This window comes from Primulina eburnea, chromosome 10 (genome assembly GCF_022965805.1).
Source record: "Primulina eburnea isolate SZY01 chromosome 10, ASM2296580v1, whole genome shotgun sequence".
Taxonomy (NCBI): domain Eukaryota; kingdom Viridiplantae; phylum Streptophyta; class Magnoliopsida; order Lamiales; family Gesneriaceae; genus Primulina; species Primulina eburnea.
In genome coordinates this window covers 7,499,208-7,519,624 of record NC_133110.1, presented here as the reverse complement: position 1 = coordinate 7,519,624, position 20,417 = coordinate 7,499,208, and the positions used below count along the sequence as shown (strand labels likewise).

The 20,417-nt window shown below is 35.8% G+C and overlaps 1 protein-coding gene across 1 annotated transcript; it reads left to right on the top strand.

Annotated features, from left to right (window-relative positions):
• Positions 1-13,983: 13,983 nt before the first annotated feature.
• On the top strand, positions 13,984-17,972 carry LOC140803004 (uncharacterized). Its single transcript, XM_073158672.1, has 6 exons — positions 13,984-14,328; positions 14,880-14,994; positions 15,293-15,976; positions 16,590-16,698; positions 17,312-17,374; positions 17,734-17,972. Exons 1-5 carry the CDS (start codon positions 14,246-14,248, stop codon positions 17,335-17,337), a joined length of 1,017 nt encoding a protein of 338 aa, XP_073014773.1. The 5' UTR covers positions 13,984-14,245; the 3' UTR covers positions 17,338-17,374; positions 17,734-17,972.
• The last annotated feature ends 2,445 nt before the right edge of the window (positions 17,973-20,417 follow it).

Here is a 20,417-nt window from a genome sequence, read left to right as displayed (position 1 = left end):
CGTTTCATGTTTTTTAATTCTTGTTAGGGTGATCCATTTTCCATCCCAAAGAAAAACTCGAAATACGTGATTGGATAAGATTTTTGTCAAACATTTTATGAAAAATGTTTTAAAAAAGTGTTTTCAATTATAATTTTTAAATAATAATTGAGATATATTTTTTGATGTTTTTATAAATAAATAGGTGTCCTTGCATTCGTAAGACTGTCTAACAAAAGCCCTATTTTTTTAAAACTGGATAATACGTTTGTTTGTATATATTGAGGATGCATCATTGTGTATAAAGCTGATGTGGTCAAATAAACCCTTAATTTATGGGGTTTGGGAATAATTTCATTTATTTTTATATTTTTTATTATTATGAGATTCGGGTGGTAGGCTTTGATTGTCCATGAGCTGGAAAATTTTAATTGTGGTCTTTATATATTTCGGCTCCCATTAATTAATTTTAAGAGGATAATGTAGTAAGCTTAATTAATTGTGGTTCATTGTAGCGACGACTTATTATTATTATTAAAAAATGCATGAGTCCGTGCTTTATCAAAATAAATTTTAATTATCTCAATCGACAATTCTAAAATAAAATAGTGATTGACTCGCATGTGTTGTGTCAAAATAAAAATATATTAGATTTAATAAATTATATTTTTTGAAAAATATATCCGATCGATATAATGATGAGTTTTGTTGGGTTAAATAATTGTGTTTGTTGGGTAGATGAATAGAAACGTGGTATTTGAACTGTTGTACGATTTTAAATATTATCAGATATAGTCTTTGGTAAAATGGACTCGGTCTTAAAATTGATATCAGAGCTAATGTCACGAGTTCGATTCTTATTGATTACAAGAAGTGCAATTATTGAGAGAGAGATTGTTGGGTGTAATAATTGTCACTATTAGGTAGATCAATAGAAATGTGATGTTTGAACTGTTATACGATTTAAAATATTTGAGTTGTAATATTATTACCAACTATAGTTTTTCGTAAACCGATAGGCACTCGTTCCTATAAGTTTAAAGTGAATTTTGGATATTCCATGATAAATTTCCCCTAAAATTCAATTATTAATATAAGGCACTCGACATCCTGAAATATTTTAAAAGTAAAGTTGTTCAATATATTTTAAACAATAGATTTCTATATGCCAAATTTTAAACTCAAAAGTTACAATGAGAAAGTTTTACTGATCAATTTTGTGAGATAAATCTCATATTCGACACGACTCGTGAAAAAACTATCATTTTTATATCAAAAATAATTTTTTACTCCAACATGGATCGAGACAATCATTCTCACTGAGTCCTGTCTATTTTCAAAAGTATGCTTAAAATAAACAATTAACAATGGTTTGTTATTTATTGGGTATCTAGCAAAGCAAATTCTCCAAATTGGCTAGCCTCATCCATTTGACCAATTCGCATGCATCTTTCCATTAGCATTATTTAATCTTATATATAGTTTAATAATCCTCAGTGCTTCGTATTTTGTAATTTACTTGAAATAAAGATAAAATATTCCCTTATTGCAAAAAGAAAATTAATTAATAGTATACAAATAAATAGATTAATTATATATTCTTATTGCTTGCCCTTGTGAAGTTAAAAATTAAGTTAAACCCCACATTTCTCACAAATAAATAGTCTAATTATATCATATAAAAGTCTGGTCCTAAACTTTTTGGAAGGGTCGTGTCGTGTGCCGAAAAAAAAATTGAACCCTTGAACTTATATAAAAGGGAAAATTTCTTTTTTATCTGTATCTTTGTCTCTTTGCAATTTTTATTATTTATGCTATCAAATTTAAGGATTATCTTTGCATCTTTTGATTTTTGTCAATTTTAGTTATTTTCTATCCAGAGTGTAGATATGACGTAACACGTGTCACATCAGTATCACGTCGGAAAAGTGACTAAAATTGATAATAAAAAAACAAAAATATCAGACTGAAACTGAAATTTGACATTATAGAATACCAATTCGCAAAGAAATAAACTTGGAGGGACAAAACAACAATTTTCTCTAAAAAATGATAATATCAATGTTATAACGATAATTTCATTAACTGAACATAACTGATATTTAAAACATTATATTTCATATTGATAATAATCAATATCAAAATTTTGCTCATATTTATAACGGACACACAACAATCAAATCGAAAAATATTTCCAAAAAAAAACAAATTTAACGTAATTAAAAACATTATCTTGACTAAGAAATAAAGAAATCAAATCATAATCAAATCTCGATATTCCTAAGCGATTTATGGAATATTTCACCCTATATATGGGGCAGTGCCCTCATGTGTAGATCAAAAATCCAGATTTAGCCACAAGTACATGGGGTCTACTATTTTATTTAAATCACAAATGTGGTTAAATCTTGTGGGGCAATGCCCTCACAGGTAGGATCAAACGAACCGCGATTTATTGACAAAACAAAAAGTTACTAAAAACAGAAAAAAAAAAATGGGCGAATTTGAGGGCATAAATGAAGAAATTTCCTAAAATATCATCGGCATGAAAAAAAAATATCATAATTAATTTTTTCTAGAAATCTATATTTATCCCAAACTAAAAATAAACCAATATACCTCCAATTTTTTAAAAAATATAATAAAAATTACTCAAAAGCAAAAATTGAAAATCGGAAGCATTCTCCGGCGGGACCCTCCATCACAAAAAAGTAGACCAAATAAAAAATAAAAAAAAATCGATTAGTTTCATGAGTTGTGACTCAGCCTCCATTACAAATAAATCGTGTTGATATTGGTCGACCAACACGCCTACTAATGGTTCCAAATTTAATTAATCGCTGATATTTCGTTGAAGGATGTCGGGTTTGTCGGATTAATTCCTCTCTTTCCCATCATAGAAATGGGTAGGACTGGATTGCAGAAATTTCATTTGTTTAGAGGACTGGATTTGGAACATATATATTTTATTACCAACACTACTTTGCATGCTCTTATACAATTGAAATATTTATCTAAAATCGATAATTTTGTATCTTTAAATTAATGATTTTTCTATATTTTTTTATTGAAGTTGATAGACTATCAAAATATTGGGATCGAGTTACAGTTTAGAGGGCGAATAAACTCTTCAAAAAAAATTTGAACTTTAAACTTTTAAACTGTCAAGAACTATTCTTGAACAGTTAGCTTTACTCAACCATTTTATGACAAAATAAGTGCGAAAATGGTCTTGTTTGGTTAGTGAAGAAATCGATTGGGAGAGAACAAGAAAATGTCTAGAAAACATGAATGTGTAGAAATGTAAAGTGAATAAGTAAATGACACAAGGTTTTTATGGATGCTCGGAGATAAAACTCTTGTCTGCCATTTAGAAAGGTTTTTACTAAAAGATTTTGAATTTCAACGTCTTGTAATAGTTTGCTTCAGTTAAGACTTATCACATTACCTAAACTGAAGCTCTTAGTAATCACCTTACAAGGTCTAGATGTTTAAGAACCATTGATTCGCCAAACAACACAATAAACAATGACCAACAATCAGTTTTGTAACGGCTTGTCTTGGTTGAGGTAGCACATATCAGATCTTTGATGATCTGATGAGAAATGTTGAGTGAGTGCTTTGGGTGAACAGTCTGAAATGTAGATGGTTAAGAGTGCTCAAAGCCCTAATAATATGCAAACTATAAGATTTTCAATTCAACACATGAGAAACTTGATTGTTCAAAGTTTTGGTGGTCTTCACTTCGAAGTTCTGCATATTTATAGTTGATAATCTTCAACGGTCGGATTTGTTTTTCATCGATCATCTATACTGTTTCACGACAATATGAACAAATCTTTTTCAGTCGTCATACATATCATTAAATGCAATTTAATATTCTTTTTTTCTTTTGCGACATTAAGTCCACGCTTTTTGAAAATCTGAAAGAAGGTCAAATAGGTAACTTCTTGTCACTTTGGTAGTTGGTAGGATACTGCGTAATCTTTCATTTGCAGCATTCGTCTGAACGGCTTGACTTGCATTATTATCCTTGAAATGCTTAAAATTGTGTGTTTGTAGTACAGTTGGAATGTGACGGCTTAAACCTTTGTACTACATTGAATTTTTGGACCGGTCAGTTTTTTCAAATGATCTTTTATAGCTATAGTTCAATGAATACAGGAGTTTGACTTCTTAATATAATGGCTTTGAACTCCTGAACGCTTGAAATGCCTGAATTGATCCATTGCTCTGAAGAACCTATTTTACATAAGAAAAAAGCGGTTGGATCTCGAAAGAGCTCGATGTAGTTTATTTTTTCAATCATCAAAACTTAAGGGTAATAGAAATATTCTAACATTTTTTTTCTTTTTGGTGATAAAAAACCAAGCTGCAAAACTATAAAATTAGTTAAAAAAAAGTATCATAACTTTAAGGAACTTGATTGTATTTAATTGAGATAATGAAATGACAATATTACAGGTGCGTAAAATTTGTAAACCTATTAACCCTACAAAATCAAAACAAATTATCTCATAATATTCGAACCGCCACTACCTCCATCATTTCTATCTTCTTCGGACAACCTCTTATCTTCTTCAATTTTAGCCCCATCAGCACGTATTTTCTATTCTTCAATATTTTGCACTCTAATTCCTCCTTTTTGGCATCACTTTTTTTATTTTTCAAATATTCTAAAATTTCTTGCAGCCATGAACATCCATCCTCTTGTCCACGTGTATCTGCATTCTAGTGATTTGACCCAGACAATTTAGTATTCATGTTAGTATATCGATTCTTAAACTTGAGTTGGACGCTAGAGAGGGAGTGACATTGCGTGCTGATGGGAACATTCTTTAGAATCTTGTCTTTAAGAAGATCGAAGTTGAAATCGAGATCAAAGTTCTTGTGTTCAAGAGATTTTAATGATCAAGTCACATTGTCCAACCGGTCCAAAATTTGACTTTGGTCTGCCTCATTAAGTATAAGATCATCAACATTTGAATATGACAGCCTGGTGGAAGAGTGAAGTCTTGAAGACGTCTAAAGGGTTAGTTGCAGCTTGATTAAATCTCATCGCTATAGAGATTGCGATCAATTTAGTTTCATCCATCGCAGCATTTGCAGCTCCAGAAGTCCACATATTTGTCAAACTCCACCATCTTTGTCTTAGCAATCTGATTGACCATTTACATGGTCAGATTTATGGCGGATTGAACTATATATATCTTTGGATATGTTACAAGGATGCACTTGCCCTTGGTTTTTGGATCGATTATTGGTAAACAGAACCAGTGAGCAGTTTGATCAGGTCCCACCAGTGTGATGCACTTCAGGCTGGATAAGGGAACCACTGGGATTTGTGCAGGACGGAGTGGCTCATATATATGCTTTATTAGTTTGATTTTCTTTATGGGCTTCTCCGTCCTCTTTTTCTTTTCATAAAATACCTGAGTGATAGGTATCATCTCCTTTTCATTCTCAGAATCTATATCCGAGGACAAAAACAACTTTATTTTGGTATCCTTAGTCGGTGTCCTAGTCAGCTTGGAAACTTTCTTCTTATTTTCTTCCTCACCTTTATCAATCTTGATTGCCAACATCTCGGTACCTATCACACTAAAATACTTTGGCTTTACAACATCTTGTAACAGCCACCTCAGTTAGCATTTATCAGACTATCTAAACTAAAACTCTTAGTGATCACTTTACAAGACATGGATGATACTCACGGGAAATTTAGGGTCCGCTCCCAGCAGGTGTCACTTGGCGCCGTCTGTGGGAAGTTTGAGTTGAGACGTAGATATGGTAGGGAAGAGAGGGAGTGGAAGAGCTACCTCAGCATCATCGCGTCCTCGGAGGGGACCCGAACCATCTCATGCTGAGACAATACAGGAACAGCCGCATCTTGAGACGAGACAGGAACAACCTCGTCAAGAGACGAGAACCGAGCAGCCCATTCACAAGACGAGGGTCGAGCAAACCCGTCCCAATGAGAATGTGGGAACTTGACCCTGGAACAGCTGGGCCAATTTATCACCCGAACTGTGGATGATGCCATGAAAAAAAACCGAGAGTCTATTTTTACTGAATAACAGGCCACTCGCCAGGAGCGAGAAGAAGATGCTGAGGGCCACCAGAGCAGGGTTGAAGAGACACATCCCCACCAAAGTGGGGAGATTAGTGAGATAGGAGAGATGTGGAAGGAAATACAGATGTTGAGGCATCAATTGGGAACAGAGATCCAGTGTCCAAGAATGAGAGTCCTTTTTCCCCCGCCATTTTGGAGGAAGGGCTTCCTTCAAATTTCCGACAGTCAAATGTGGGAGAATATGACGGACATACTGACCCTGAAGAACACTTGGGGAGATTTGAGATTGCGGCTCTGTTGCACCAATATTCGAATGGAGTCAGGTGTAGGGTTTTTCTGGGCACGTTAGTGTTGTCAGCCCAGCAGTAGTTTAACACTTTGCAGCCCAACTCTATACGTTCTTTTGAGGACTTCTCAGCTGCCTTCTTGCACCGATTTTCTAGCAGCAAGAGGCACCAGAAAAATTATTTGAGCTTGTTCGTGATGAAACAGCAAGAGAATGAAACTTTACGAGAATTTGTCCATCATTTCAACAGTGCAGCGCTGGAAATACCAGCGGCTACTCCTAACATCATGATAATTGTCTTCACACAAAGACTGAGGGGAGGGGAGTTTTTTAAGTCGCTGGTCAAGAAGCCTCCGTCGAGCTATGATGATCTTTTGGCTCGAGCTGAGAAATATGTAAACTTGGAAGATGCCCAACGGTACAGAAGGATGGAGAACCGGCCCGGAGGAAGTAGAGTTGAGGGAGTGGAGAAAGGAGGAAGGAAGAGGGGTACGGGGGAAAGAGAGGAGGACAGAACTAGAAGTAGAGGACAATTCTCATCACATGTTCCCCTGGATAGGAGTCATGACGAGGTGATGAGGTGAGGGAGTCCGCGGGGAGGTGGGAGAAGTCACGAAGGGTTGAGTGCAGTGCTAGATTTCGTTCGCTGGACAGACGAGAAGGATTCGCATCCAGGAGTCGACCGAGATCTCGCCCGTCCCCTAGACGTGGTCCAGGCCCTCCATGGATAAATCAGGGGGTTGGGGAACAGAGAGGGGAAGGTCGAGGTCAAGATGTCCTTCAGGAGCCCGTCGAACCGAGGAGGGGAACGAATGAAGATAACCACCCTACGAGAGGAATGATTCATATGATCTCGGGCGGTGCTACTGATGGAGAGTCTGGACGAGCTCGGAAGGCACATTGGAGAAGGTTTGAGAACTTTGAGATATCTAGGGGTGAAGATTTACCACAAGACCCCGTTATCAGCTTTGGGCCGGAAAACCTCCGAGGCGTTAGGACTCCACATAACGATGCCTTGGTGGTGACGGCCATCATTACCAATTATGATGTGGCAAGGATATTTATTGATAATGGAAGCTCCGTGAACGTCTTCTTCAAAAGCACGTTGGATCAAATGAAGGTGGAAGGATTTGAGTTTGAGCCGATCTCCACCCCGCTGTATTGGTTTGCAGGACACGCCATCCCGCCTCTGGGTCAAATTGTGCTTCCCCTATCCTTGGGGACTTATCCTCGGCGGGTAACAAAAATGATAGCCTTCACCGTGGTAGATATCACGTCAGCTTATAATGGAATTCTAGGACGGTCAGCCTTGAAGAATTTTAGAGCCGTAGCTTCCAGTTATCATCAGAAGCTCAAGTTTCCTGTGGGAAAAGGAGTTGGAGTCTTGTGCGGGGACCAAGAAGTCGCACGTCGTTGTGATGAAAGAATCGTGAAGGAAGAAGAAAAGAGAGGTCGCGAGCATTCACATGGAAGCTTGAGCTCATTCTTACAATTGTAGAGTCATTCAGAGAAGCTTCTAAGTGGGTAACTTTGTCCTGTGGAAGTACAAGAGGAGCAGAGAGGAAAGTTGGAGAATGCGCTGGGTAAGGCTCTAAAGAGGCCAGGGAACGCTTACCACCTTAGAGAATATTAATCTTTACTTTATTTGTGATGTATTTCGTTCCTGAATTTGTCTTAAGTTATCAGTTAAAGCCGAGTTCTTCTATTAAGTTCGTGGATGTTCTTGTACTATGAGGATGATAAAGTTAAATTTTTCCTGCTATCGCCTAGCAGAGGAGAAGAGTTTGGGAGATATTAATATTTTCCTGCTAAGGCGTCGCCTAGCAGAGGAACAGAGTTTGGGAGGAGAAAAATTTTATTTTCATGCTAAGGCACCGCCTAGCAGAGGCGCAGAGTGAGACAGGAGAAAAAATTTTTATTTTCCTGCTAAGGCACCGCCTAACAGAGGAGCAGAGTTGGGGATGAGAAAAATTTTATTTTCCTTCTAAGGCGTCGCTTAGCATAGGAGTTAGAGGGTGAGGGTAGAGAATCTTCATTTTCCTGCTAAGGCCCGGCTTAGCAGAGGAGTTATAGGGTGGAGGTGGTGAATTTTTATTTTCCTGCTAAGGCCCGGCTTACCAGAGGAGATAGATGGTGGAGATGTTGAATTTTTATTTTCCTGCTAAGGTATTACCTAGCAGAAGAGTTAGAGGGTGGAGGTAGGGAATTTTTATTTTCCTGCTCAGGTATCACCTAGCAGAGGAGTTAGAGGGTGGATGTGTTGAATTTTTATTTTCCTTCTAAGGCCCAGCTCAGCAGAGGAGTTACAAGATGATGAGGTGAGAGTTTTATTTTCCTGCTAAGGCATCGTCTATTAGAGGAGTTAGAGGGCGGGGGTGGTAAATTTTTATTTTCCTGCTAAGGCCCGACCTAGCAGAGGAGTTAGAGGGTGGAGGTGTTGAATTTTTATTTTCCTGCTAAGGTATCACCTAGCAGAGGAGTTAGAGGATGGAGGTGAGGAATTTTTATTTTCCTGCTAAGGTATCACCTAGCAGAGGAGTTAGAGGATGGATGTGTTGAATTTTTATTTTCCTGCTAAAGTCCGGCTCAGCAGAAGAGTTACGAGATGATGAGGTGAGAATTTTATTTTCCTGCTAAGACATCGCCTAGTAGAGGAGTTAGAGGGCGGGGGTGGTAAATATTTATTTTCCTGCTAAGACATCGCCTAACAGAGGAGTTAAAGGTTGAGGGTGGAGAATCTTTATTTTCCTGCTAAGGAATCGCCTAGTAGAGGAGTCAGAGGGTGACGAGGTGAAATTTTTATTTTCCTGCTAAGGCGTCGCCTAGCAGAGGAGTTAGAGGTTGAGGGTGGATAATCTTTATTTTCCTGCTAAGGCGTCGCCTAGCAGAGGAGTTAGAGGTTGAGGGTGGAGAATCTTTATTTTCCTGCTAAAGCATCGCCTAGCAGTGGAGTTAGAGGGTGAGGAAGTTAAAGTTTTATTTTTCCTGATAAGGACAATTTTAGCAGAGGAGTCAAGGGCACGGAGAAGTGGAAATTATTTTCCTTCAAAAACTTAGTAGAGGTCTTTGGAGATAGGGGTGACGAGAAAATACCGTGTTAGAAAAATTTATTTGGTTTGTCGATAACGAATGATGTTTGCCGCTGCGAAAATTACGGGGATCGACCTGCCTGGTCAGGAACCAAGGGATGCGGCGAAGGGACAGTGCGAGGCGCTGTGCTAGGCGAGAGTGCGGGCTGGGTGTGCGAGGCAGGGGCGCTCGTCTGGGCGAAGGCGCACCGGGCGAGCTTGAGCACTCAGGCAAGGGGCGAGCTGGTAGGGGCGAGCACGAGTGCTTGTAGGGGCGAGCGCACGACGAGGGTGGAGCTGGTGGTTGGGCGAGCACGAGAGCTGGTACGTGCGAGCACGCGGTGAGGCAAGAGCTGGCACAGGCGAGCTGGTAGGGGCGAGCACGAGTGCTTGTAGGGGCGAGCGCGCGACGAGGGTGGAGCTGGTGGTTGGGCGAGCACGAGAGCTGGTACGGGCGAGCACATGGTGAGGCAAGAGCTGGCACGGGCGAGCTGGTAGGGGCGAGCACGAGTGCTTGTAGGGGCGAGTGTGCAACGAAGGTGGAGCTGGTGGTTGGGCGAGCACGAGAGCTGGTACGGACGAGCACGCGGTGAGGCAAGAGATGGCACAGGCGAGCTGGTAGGGGCGAGCGCGCGACGAGGGTGGAGCTGGTGATTGGGCGAGCACGAGAGCTGGTACGAGGTTGGCAGACGGGGGCAAGCGAGGTGCTGCGCAAGTAGCGTGCAAGTGAGAGGCATGGGAGGCGATGGCGAGGTGGCGAGGGCTTGCGGCTGTTGGTGAGATGCTGTTAGGTCGAGGGTGAGAAGCAAGGGCTTGGTAGGGAGGTGCAGGCTAGTGATGTGTGGGCGTGGGCGAGATGGTGCGGAGCTGAGGATGAATGGGAGAAATGAGAATGAAGCGAGAAGAGGACCCTTATTTACATGAGAGGCCCAGATCAAGTCTAACTCTTCAGAGGAGGAATTTTATTTAATTTGTTTCCAAATTTTTGGAGATTAATAAGCAGCAGGGGAAAAATACGCAACTCACACCCCATAAACCGAGGACAACACAATTAATCGAACTTTGAACCTGCGATTCAGTTCGACTCGGGAGGGAGAGACTGGTGATACCCCATGGATGAGCTCATTACCCCTGCTGGTGATACCCCATGGATGGGCTCATCCCTAGCTCAAATGGAAGACAGGCCCATCAAGGGCCCAGATATTCTCCTATAAATACCAGGTTTGAGCGTATGATAATGCATTCACTATATTGTTTTCAGTAGCACCATTAGCTGCTCCCCCCATATATCCTCAGTCTCTGACTTGAGCATCGGAGGGGCTACGCCAAGACGCTCTCCTGGCCTCCTTCTAATGATCTTATTTGTGATTTCAGGCTCAGGATAATTTCAAAACCTGCGTCTGGACTAGTGACACTTGCTGGAATCGGACCCTAAGTTTCCCGTGAGTTTCAATGGATATATAAGAACTTTCGGTTCACAAGACAACACAATAATAACAATGACCTGAAGATCATCTTTGTAAATGCTTGACTTGGTTGAGGTAGCACATGATGATCCTTGATGATTTGATATGGACTGTTGAGTGTGTGCTTTAGTTGAGCAGTCCGAAATGTAGATGGTTAAGAGTGCTCAAAGCTCTAATAATATACAGATTGTAATATTTTCGATTCAGTGGTTGGAAAACTTGATTTTTCAGATTTTCTGTAGTCTTCGCTTTGAATATTCTGCATATTTATAGTTGAAAATATCCAATTGTCAGATTTATTTTTCAACTATCATATGTATTGTTTTCCGACAATATATACAAGTCTTTTTCAATCGCCATATGTATCACTAAATGCTCTTTAATGTTATTATTGCTTTTAAGACTTTAAGTCCATGATTCTTGAAAAGCTGACAGATGGTAGACCAAATAGATAACTTTATGTCACTTCAGGGGTTAGTAGGATATTGTCTAATATTTCTATTTGCATCATTCTTCTGAACGACTTGACTTGTAATATCTTTCTTGAAATGCTCAAAACTGTATGTTTGCAGTGCATTTGGAATGTGACGGTTTGAACCTTTTCACTACATTGAATTTTTGGACCGACCTGTTCTTTCGTATGATATCTTGCAACTGAAGTTCAATAAATACAGTGGTTTGACTTTTTGAGATAGCGGCTTGAACTGTGAACGGCTAGAAATGCCTGAATTGATCCATAGTTTGAATAATATGTTTTACATAAGAAGAAAGCGACTAGATAATGAAACTGCTCGATGTATTTATTTTGCCAATAACCAAAACTTAATGGCAATAGAAATATTCTAATACTAAATATTTAAAAATATAAATATATATAATTTAAGATTTAAAAAGAGAGGTTATTTTTGGTTGATTTTTAAAAAATCGATAAAGTTATATAATGATGATATAATTATAATTTCAAATAAAACTTTCTCAAATTAGTTATAAGGTAGTATAAGAACATTAACTTTAATTAAATAATAAAACAACTAGCAGTCAACGCACATATTGTAAGATCATAATATTTATATATATAATATCATATTATTTTTATTATAATTTTTAAGCATATATAATTAATTTAATTTGTATGAATTGAAAATAACATGAATATAAAAATATTTATAACTATGTTAAGTATTAAATAATCTTGATAAATTGGGTAGTCCATTAATAAAATGAAAAGAGAATATTGTTTTGAAGAGAGAAAATTAAGAAGAATATAAATGAGTGAAGATACAATGGTTTTAACTTTAATTAATAGTATATAATATTTTATATAGTAAAATATTTAAAAGAGCTTATGGTCTATCTGACACTATTAAGTTAATATATATGAGAGAAGTTTCGGATTGAGACTCAATTATAAGTTGTAAAAAATGTTATCGAACTAAAACATAAAAAATAAAAGGAGAGAACTCAAAGTTTTACCATTAGACTAAATAGTAGTATAACTTGGCTGTCAATTTGAGACGGATTTATTTGGGTAATCTGATAATTAGTTCTGATGTCTAACTACTTTTAGTGAATATGTAGGTTACTCTCACAGATAAGCTGTGAGACGGTCTCAATGGACTCTCAAAATAGTAAACTGTATTTGAGTAGGGAAAAATGAGAGTCTACGAGTCGACTTTAGATATTGTACAAAAATGTATTCAGATACAGTATTTTTTCTTTGCGTATGGACGGTCAGATCTCTGGTCCTATTGAACACGACCCCCCAAGTGTCATTCTTAAATTTGAATATAATTGTAAACATAAATAACCACCATTCAACTTTGACTTAAACTTAAATTACTTAAATAAAGTTTATGCTCGCAAAAATCTTTCAACATATAAACAAAAGTAATTAATTATATTCGAGTTGATCAAATTGATTTATATCCCTCATCAAATTATATTCCATAAGTTGCTTAATAAGCAAATACAGGATTTTATATTTCAAAATCAAGAATGTCAGTTGGTATAGTTGAGAATTTACGATTTTTTTTTCTCTATTTTTTGTTGTCTCAACATGTACTACATCCTAAAAATACCCTCCAAAGATATATTCATGTTTACACAAATAAATTTAGTTTATACATTTTGTTTTTATTTATAAATAATTCAATAGAAAATGACTTTATTAATTCTCATAAAAATCATAATATTTTGAATTTTCACACAAATAACATGTAACTGTTTAGACGACGTTTTTTAGAACACTGATTTTTTCACGCAAATAACATGTGATTTCTTACTTGTATTAAATTGCTAGTTGAGCTAATCCCACACAACTTGAAGTCCCAACTCACCATATTTTGTCACTTTCTCCCCTCAACCGCCGACGCTTTGCACTCCTCTCCATTAAAACTATGGTCCCAATAATTAAAAAAAAATTATATGTGACGCAATTTTTGATTTGGTGTCAAATTACTTACTAAAAGATTAGTCTACAAATATATATTATGTGATCAAAGTATTATATCATGTAAATGTAGCCTATTAAAGGGTTAACATGAAAATATTAATAAAACCAAGAAAAAATTGTAACTAAATGTAGAGATCGAATTATATTTTTGAGAAAACCGAAAAATGATATATATTATTGGAGTAGATCTCTTGTGAAATGATCTCACGAATATTTATCTGTAAGATGAGTTAACCCTATCGATATTCACAATAAAAAGTAATACTCTTAGCATAAAAAGTAATATTTTTTCATCGATGACCCAAATAAGATATTTGTCTCACAAAATACGATATGTGAGATCGTTTCACACAAGTTTTTACCATATTATTGAAACGGAGATAAACCTTTATTAGAAATGATTAATAATTATGAAAAATTAAGAATATTTTGAGTGGATGTGGAACAAGCTTCACCTGCAGGATGTGTGTGTTTGGTGAGTAATTCTTACTTTGAAATGCACTAATTAGTGAGTGGTTGCTCTATCTTTGACACTACAACAAATCTAAATGAAGGGATTTTATTTTTAAAAAAAAAAACGAATCATCGTATTTTGTTTATAGTTGTAATAATAATATTAAATCCAACTAAAAATTTGGTGTATTAATAATAATAGAAATTAGGAAGGAAAGAGAAGCAAGAGCAGATTCGTTTTCGCGTCTCTCTCTGCTTTCTGTTCTGCTATCTACTTTTATTTATCTCTCTTCATTCTTCGCTTTCCCTGTCGAAGAAGTGAAGGTGGAGAAAACAAGTTCTTGGGCATTTTTTTACCTACAAAGGGGATGCAAAATATTCTTGTATAAATATTGAAGCTTTTGGTATTGTTAGTATTTCTTTTTTTTTCCTTCTGTTGGGAGAGAAAGAAAGATCGAAGCGGGGACAATGTTGGTAGCGAACAGTTTTGATTTATGGAAAAAAGACACCTTTTTTTCTGCCGCTGAAGAGGTCCAGCAATCTGCCGATATGTGAGTGTGTTTGTTGCGGTCATCTGATTGTTTTTTTTTTTTTGCGATTTTTGATTCTCATCTTGTCGGTATTTCTTTTGATCTGAGTCTGGTTTATTTTGTTGATTCTTGCTCTGTATCTGTCGTTTGAATTTTTTTATTTTATTTTATCTGCGATTTGTGTGCTTGTTCTTTTTTATTGTCTTCTTGTCTAGGTGGCCTTTGTTTCAGTCCTAAGAAAATTGGAGTTACGAATCTCTTTCTTGTAATCATCTTGTTTTCATCCATCGTTTTTATTTCTGTCTTTTTTCTTTGTAGTAGTGTGTATTTTTACAAGTGAAGTTAAATTGATAAATTTGGTGAGTTGTGCTTCGTCTGTTTTGTGTGTCAGCATTCTAATTTAGTAAGCTTGGAGAGGGAACGAGTAGGAGATATTGTGAAGTTTACTGCTGAAATAATTTTGAATATCATACAACTGCTACATACGTAGTTCATTAATCTGTTGTTTCTTGGAAATTTTATTTCTAAAAGAGCATATCATGGGATCCAATTTTGTGTTTTTGCTTTATCAGAATGGAATCAGCTTACAGGACATGGCTCAGAGCAAAGAGAGAAGGGCTGATACCTGAGCATTTAGATGAACTTGGTAGGGATCTACAAAGGGCATTAGGCACTGCAAAATGGCAGGTCTGATACGTTGTAGAGTTTGCAAATATACTTCTGGCCTCATTTTTGGAATGTGAAATCCATTCAATCTGTTAGATGAGGAGTGATCCATCCCTTTCTTGTTCTTCACTGTTCCCATCCAATATTTTTTCTTTTCAATGTTCATAACCATTAGTTTTTATTTTGTTTTCTCTGAGCAGCTTATTGCATAACATGATGTATGTAGTCTATGTTAGTATGTTTGTTGGTTACGTTTGTAAATCTTGTAATTTATTGAACTTACTAGTTTCTTTCTTTAAAATTTTGTATGCCATAATAGTTGGAAGAGTTTGAAAAAGCTGTCCACATGAGCTACCGAAAGAATGCTGATGATATCACAATCACTCGTCATAGGCAATTTGTTTCGGCTTTAGAAGATCAAATTTCCCACGTCGAAGTGGCGCTGAAGGAATCATTTAATGTGGAAGATAAGAAATCGCTACGATGGGTAGATTTAGATCATGAAAACTGTGAAGACTTTGCTCTTTTTCTTTGTGGAATTCCTGGGACGTCACTGAAGATCGACAATGAAAGTGAAAAGGTTGAGGAAGCAGCAAGTAGTTCGTATATTAAAAAAACTAATTTGGAAAAAGATTGTAGTGTTGGTTCCAAAGTTGCTTCCAAAACGCATATCCCGAATCACGGAAAAAATTTGGAAGTCGTCACAAGCCGTGGATCTTCCAGCTGCCTCATGGAACTAGAGAAGAGAAAACTTAGTGACATGGGGGATGAAATCTTGGTTCATGCTGATAAATTAACTTGTAATCTTCGAACCATGAAATTTCCAGATAAAAATTCTCTCGAGATAGTAATTGACAGTGGTGATAGGCCAAAAAATTCATTGACACAAGCAACTCCTAAAGAAAAGGGTACCAAGCCTTCATTTTGGAGGTCAAGATGTGAACAAGATCCTGAAGCAAAGGGGTTGTTAACTCAATCAAAAATTATCAATTGGGTAAATCAGGTTAGTCAGAATACACCTGTTAGAGCTATAGTTCCATTCTGATATTAACATTTCTGGACATTTCTCGTGTTCATTTCACTATAAACTGGAGGATTATACCCTTTTTGTCTTAAAGTAGCTTCATTATTTCTTTAGTTAGTTTAAATTTGCAATTTAAATTGTCCATTTGAGATTCAGATGTGCTTGTTACTTTTTAATAGATTCTGAATTGTGCTGAATTTTAAATAGTAGAAATATAGTGTACAGAAAATGCAACACAACATTTAGATGGTTTGGTCACAAAGGCTCGTCTTCATGACAAATAACCAATGTCAAAATTGTTATCAATGCCTTAAAAAAAACTGTTATTAGTGTTTCGGACTTTATTTCACAGTCATCAACTCTTTTGAAGGTGAAAATGTATTGAGATAATTATGGTTGGAAATTGTTGGGTAAATAACAATAAAATCATTTTCAAGAATATCATAATCTTAAAAATAGCAATTTTGATCCGAAAACATATATTTTTATTTATAGCAATAACCTTGCATCTTTTTTTTTCTTGAGGAAATATTTGACATTTTTTTGTCTTGTAGTTTATGTAAAATCCTGAACATCCGTCTGTGTTGTGCAGCGCTTCAGAGGATGTTATAGAAGTCAAAGACAACAATCGGTGTCTCCCATATTGCCAGCCAATTCTCTTCGTTTCATGCTTGCTTTGATGCTGACCTTTTTTTTAGTTGGTATGGTCTGGCTATTTAAATTAACACTTTATAATAAAATGTGTCTTGGCTGTTAGTAAATAGAAAACATATGCTTTGCCTTAAGGACTAAACAATGGTTTTTGACATTCGTGCAAGTTAGATTGCGAAAATTTATTGTATGTTTCTAAATACAACAAATGCTTGCTAAAAGATAATTTTGTTTAGTTTGAAAACTATTAAGAGCTTTTGGTGGAAACTGCTTCATATCAATTCAATTTGTAGTTGAACTTGACGATACCAGAAAATTGTGGATATATTATATACAATATCACTAGGATAACAAAAGATGAGTTCATGTGGCACATGGACTTGATCACATAATCTTCTGGCACTTCCTTCGAATATAGCAATTAATTTTGGATTGCCTCCTTGTGAAGCCTTAAGCTGATGGCATTATTACTCGTGAGTTTTTTTATGAGAATTGATGCTGTGAAAATTGGAAAAAAATTGTGTGGATAGTCAGCGTTTTTAGCATACAACGGGCTATTTATACTTGGTACCCTGCTTATTCACACTTGTTTATTTGGTTCAAGGTGAGCATTTTACGTTTAATTTGCAAGATTTGCAACATTTTATATGGTTATTTGTGCAGTGCCCTTTTTGCTGTATTCTGCTTGAATCGATCTAAATTCATTGATCGGGACCATAAACTGAGGTATGTCGATCACTTTTGAACTCAAATTTCTACGTTGATCTTGGTACTTGCGGAAAAAGCTAGAAAAGTAACTGCTAAGAAGAGTGTTCAAACTTGTGACATCAAGATTTTGTTTGTATAGTAGTCATGTTCTTGCCGACTATTATATCATGTTCTTCCAACATATTAATCTTGATTTGAACAGAAAGACACGGGAAACAAAAGCATACACATCACCATACTTTATGTTCACTCACTCGTAAACTAACCAATGCATATCACAACCAACAGTACATATCCTGAATTTTTTTTCGTCAAGTTAACGCGAATGATCAAAACACGGATGGTGCTTAATTTTCTGCATGCTTTTACATTTGCAGATCGTTGTTGGTGGTGGTGGAGAAATCTTCTAAATGGGAGGCTTTCTTTACTATAGATTGATTAGCTGCCAATCCAAAAATAGATAGCTCAAAATATATGTAATCCATTTGATATATGCGACACTGTTGTATTCTATCTATTCTTAATACACTTTTATAATGTACACTTTTAGTCCCTCTAGGGGCGGGAAAGGACCGTCACCTTAGCTCAAAATTAAACTTGCAAAGATTTATCTATAGGTCAAACTGCAATGTAGGATTCAGTATTAGTTCTCTCAAATTCGTCATCTCAATCCTCTTACCTCTTTTTCTTTCTGATTTGTATGAACTACGTTAAAGTCTTGGAAGTATTTTACATGCAAGGCTCGATCCCTCTCGAGGTACCTGCATCTTGATTATGTATATGCGTGTGTGTGTTGATGATACAAACTTGAAATGGACAGTCTTCTTCTGGTAGCTGGAAGGTGGTTGGAGTTGAGAAGAGAGACGACTTCAGACCTGAGGTAGTCCCTGAAATCACGAACAGAACGTGAGAAGGGGTTCGGGAGGTTATCTCGGCATTGTCCTCTCCGATGCTCAAGTTAGAGCTGAAAATAGAGAGAAAACAATAATATATGCTCTAAAAATAGAGCACTTTGCATACCTGCACCACACCTCGATCATCGATCTACTATTTGGGGATTGAACAAATGTTCTTACTTAGAAATGAATATTACGCCACCAATGAAACTAGATTTTTGAAAAACAGATATTTGAAATATATTTGCGATTTGATAAAAATTATTTTTAAACAAATCAAAGATATAAAAAAAATTACAGTTTTAGATTTGTAAATTGACATATTTTGAGTTTTGATCATGTCAAAATTTGGTTTTCATACAGTAAATTGAATTTTTTTTTATTTTTTTTGTCCGAAACTACTGAACTATCCATTATGGTTTATTTGGTACCGATTCTATCCAACGTGGCACATGTAGAGAAAGGCAAAAACTTGTGTGAGACGGTCTCACGGGTCATATCTGTGAGACGGATCTCTTATTTGGGTCATCTATGAAAAAGTATTACTTTTTATGCTAAGAATATTACTTTTTATTGTGATTATGGGTAGGGTTGACCCGTCTCACAGATTTTGATCCGTGAGACGATCTCACATGAGACCAACTCGTAGAGAAAATAAAGCTCAGATTACATAAATTAAAATTAATACGATAAAAAAAATAAAGGCAAAATACGACTCCAATACTTCAAAATGAGAAGAAAAAAATTTGTCGTCCTTTACTTTTGTTTACATATATTTAATGTGTGTAATATAAGTATTATTCTTGTCACCTATGAGAGTATCAATATCAAATAAGCAAATATTTAGTAGATTCAGTGATTTCGGTAATAAAAAAAAAGAGCAATACCACAAACAAAATTTAAATTATTTGATGAAAACTAAACTTTGACAAGTGACATGACTAAAACTCAAAATACATCAACGTACTAAAATTACAATTTTCTCAAAAAAAAATTAAAAAATTGTTCATATTTGAACCAGGCGAAATGATTTTTTTCTCCCAAAATAAATAATCGAATCGAAATTAAAATAAGAATAATCAAAATGATACCCTTAAATTAACTAATATATATATATATATAACCGAGGCAAGCCTACTCTGGGAAAGCTGCCAGCACAAGGACCTCTGTTTCATCTTCAATAATTCCACGTGAATAGAAAGATCGACGACGTATATATATCGAGAAATTGGTCTTCAGTTTTAAGTCGTCGATTTATTTTTTATTCAATCTCTGAGTACTTTTTTAGTATCATATTTCTACATGAAGTGTACCACAATTTTGTGGGTAGAAAATGAACCCAAAAAAATATTTTGATTGGGGATTTTTCACCAACTTCTCATGTGTATATATATGCCTTGTGTTTTACGACTTTTTTTCCCGGTTCTAGATTTTACGCACGGACCACTAAATGCAAATATAATACCTAATAGTAATAACAGCAATTGCCAAATTTGTCCAAAAAGAAAAATTATTATTTTATTGAAGGATGAAGTATAAAGCTCATTCAACGCAAAGAAAACTTATTTTTCTTGTTTCAATTATGCCAACCAAGCTCTTTCTTTACTGCTGTTCATTTTTATGACAATCTCGTTAACGTTTATATCTATCTATTTCGAGCGTTGTCTCCAAAGACAGAGTACCATACAAAGCATAATGAACAGATGAAAATAGTTTTTTCCATCTACTCATTTTTTCTATTTCGGGTTTTGGTCTTTGAATTTCAAAGTTTTGTTTTGGTGTACCAATTTTGATTTTTTTTTTTTTTTTTGGTTTTCGGTTCTATATTGTCTCAGTCCTGACGTGGTTCGGAAAATTATAATTTTTATGATGTCATGTTAGCTATTGGACCAAAATAGTAAAAAATTAGTATATCAAACTCAAACTTCGAACATTTGTAGTGTTTTCAATAATTTATTTTAAAGTATTCTACATACACTTTTCAAATATTTATTAGTTAGAAACTTGAAGCACTTGAATAAATTTTTCGAACACTTCTTTAATTTATCAAAATCTAAAATTAGACAAGTTAATGGACAAAAAAAATTATTTCTAATGAGTAGTTTAAAGAATTTTTATGGCTGGAGCTTATCTTACTAATTTGTTTCATATTCCGTCGTTAATTT

Bases quoted from the DNA above. Each gene is read 5' to 3' on its own strand.
- LOC140803004 (XM_073158672.1), top strand. From the start codon at position 14,246: ATGTTGGTAGCGAACAGTTTTGATTTATGGAAAAAAGACACCTTTTTT. The intron at 15,977-16,589 runs GTTAGTCAGAAT...TGTGTTGTGCAG, and splicing joins TTATCAATTGGGTAAATCAG to CGCTTCAGAGGATGTTATAG. The intron at 16,699-17,311 runs GTATGGTCTGGC...TTATTTGTGCAG, and splicing joins GCTGACCTTTTTTTTAGTTG to TGCCCTTTTTGCTGTATTCT.